Source organism: Carica papaya, chromosome 1, assembly GCF_054855325.1.
Source record: "Carica papaya isolate Zhongbai chromosome 1, ASM5485532v1, whole genome shotgun sequence".
Lineage (NCBI taxonomy): Eukaryota > Viridiplantae > Streptophyta > Magnoliopsida > Brassicales > Caricaceae > Carica > Carica papaya.
The window spans coordinates 4747333-4750060 of NC_142309.1; the positions used below are offsets into that span (position 1 = coordinate 4747333).

General features: G+C 36.5%; 1 protein-coding gene across 1 annotated transcript; it reads right to left on the minus strand.

Moving 5' to 3' along the window:
* Nucleotides 1-1075: 1075 nt before the first annotated feature.
* Nucleotides 1076-1899, minus strand: ROXY2 (Thioredoxin superfamily protein). Its single transcript, XM_022040043.2, has one exon. The coding sequence runs from the start codon at nt 1759-1761 to the stop codon at nt 1360-1362; it is 402 nt and encodes a 133-aa protein (XP_021895735.1). The 5' UTR covers nt 1762-1899; the 3' UTR covers nt 1076-1359.
* Between the last annotated feature and the right edge of the window lie 829 nt (nt 1900-2728).

The following is a 2728-nucleotide window of genomic DNA, read 5'->3' on the forward strand; positions in this document are numbered from 1 at the left end:
ATGTCTTTAGGAAATTCCAAAGGTGATATACTTACCACCCCAACCCCCACTAAAAAGGGAAATTAGATAAAAGCCAAATCTTTTAAGAATTTGCCCTATCATAAGAGAATCATACCTCTATATATATATATATATGTATATGCTCTATGCGATTATATATATTCAAAATGTACTGCGTCTCAATCCAAAGAAAGGGGGCGGTATGGGAACATAAAACTATTTTATGTATTTTCCAATCGGGCAAGTTGGCAGTGAATCCTTTTCCCAAACTTTAAAAATGTTATACTAATTATTTTTTTACTTGATATTTTTATAAAAATATAAACTTATTTCAAATTAAAAGTTTTATTAAAAAACTAATAACATTATTATTTTTTTTTTTGTTGAGATATTAATTGTGTTGTTAATGATAAATGAATTATCAGTTAGTTTTTATTTAAAAAATAAAAACTTATGAAATTACTAAAATGTGAAAATTGAAAATAAAAAACTCCAAAACGCGCACATTTTGCCTCATTAATTAAGGAGAAAAAGAACGAGATCCACGTCAGCGCGAAAACTCAAACGTGGCAAACTAATTTGCAAGCTCTAAAAATTAGGTGGGGCCCGTTATTGTACGGACACTGGATCCATCATCCGCACTTCCAAACTCTTCTCCCCACAGGTCACGTCAAATCAGGTTCCGTCAAAGAATATCATTTGAGGGCCCCACCCTACTCTTCCATCCCCTTGCATGTCCACCGAGTAAAATCCTGCAGGTGCCCCCACCTGATCGCCACCATCTAAAAAGTTCACCACCCTCTCGCATCATTCATTCTCAGGCCACCTCCCAAACAAGAAGTTGGATTTTTTTTTTTTCTCTAACCGGCGAATTTTCCGGCGTAAATTTTGAACTTGTCTTTTCGGTGTAAAATTCTGTTTACTTTTTTCTTTTTTTACTGTTTTACAGCCAGTAAAATACCAAACTGGCGACAAAGTCACCAACTTCCATTTCCATTTTGAGACAAAGCCTAATAAAAATAAGCGGAAGGGTGTCGTTATCTGTCGGCGAGACGACGTCGTAATTGGATAAGAATTAGTACACAGAATAAATTAATTAATTATAATTAGTAGTTACTTAAAAGTGTAATATTAATCAAAATGGAGGAGACAGCTTAAACAAAACGTACTACTCCTCTTCCAGCTTTCTTCTGCATGCGTAGTAGCAGAGAAAAAGCTTCACTTTCCTATTATATAATCTTCTCAAGTCGCCATTTTTCTGATTTTTTATCGGTAAAAAAAAAAAAGTAAAAAGGAAAATAAAACTGTTACAGTATGAAGTAGAGATCCAGAGAAGAAGAAAAAGAAAGAAGGTCAAAGCTAGAGCCAGAGCGCTCCGGCTTCTTTGAGGAGAGGCACGAGGGTGCCATTAATATGCGAGGCCATGACTCTGTCCATGGCTCCGACGAGCTTGCCGCCGACAAATACAACAGGGACAGCAGGCGAAGTTCCCATCAACCTCATGAGCGCCTTCTCCATCTCTTTCCCGCGCGGGTCTTCGTCCAGCTCGTACACCGTGGGGTTCACCCCCATGCCGCAGAACAGGCGCTTGATAGCGTGGCACATGCAGCAGCTACTCAAACTAAATATCACCACCGCATTCTCCGCCGCCAGCCGCTGTATCCTCTCCAAAGGATCGCCATTGACGACCACCATTGTTCTCGCCGCAGAAGCAGCTCGCATGTACGAGCTTCGTCCCCATGGCTCCGCCTGGTACTGCATTTTGAATTCTATACTTCACTAAAGATCCTCGCTTGATGATTTTCTGCTTCTGGCGTATTACGTAAACAGATAACTATCAGGAAAACAAAGGGGAAGTCAGAAGTGTTGTGGAAGCTGTGAGGAATGGTGGAAGGGACGAAGATGGTTTTTATAGAGGTGGGTGATGGGTCGGGTCGGGTCATGATAGTGACAGGTGAAGGGAGAGTCAAGTCAAGGAGTGTTTTGGGGATCATGTTATGTAAATCTTTTATTATTAATTTAATTTAAATATTTTATTTATTTTTCAGTGGTATTTTGGTAATAATGTGGTCGGCCTGATGTGGTCGTCTCTCGTCAGCGCATGCACGAGAAAGAGCAAGAGAAAAAGAAAGAGAAAGCTTTATTTATCGTCTTCTGTCGTTTTTGCTGAACTCAGCAAATCGCAATAAAAAAATAAAAATAAAAATATATTTTTTCATTTTTAGTTTTTCTTTATATATTTATTTTAATTTATAGGAAAAATTTAAGATGTAAATAAATAAATAAATAAATAAGAAGAGGAGAGACATGAAGGACAGGCTTTATCAGAAGGGAGTTGTTGGTTAATAGACGGCTGTTTCCGTCCTTGTTGTCGGCTCTACAGTAATATTGCAATTAATTATTTGAAATAAAATAATAATAATAATAAATTAAACAATAAATATAATAAATAAAAATATAAAAAAGGAAAGTAACGGACGTGACCATCACATACCTTCTGTGTCTTTTTTTTTTTTTTTTTGACGTGACCTTCATGCGCATTTAGCCCCTTCCCCTTGGACTTTTTTATTTTTTATTTTATTTTTTTTTTCTAAAAATATATATTTAGTTTTTTTATTTTTATTTTTTCTGATATTTTATCTCCAAAGTAATATGATCAAGCGGTAGAGGAAGATCAGTTAGAACATTGATGGGTCCCTCTCCATATAATCGGTTGATGAATATTCTC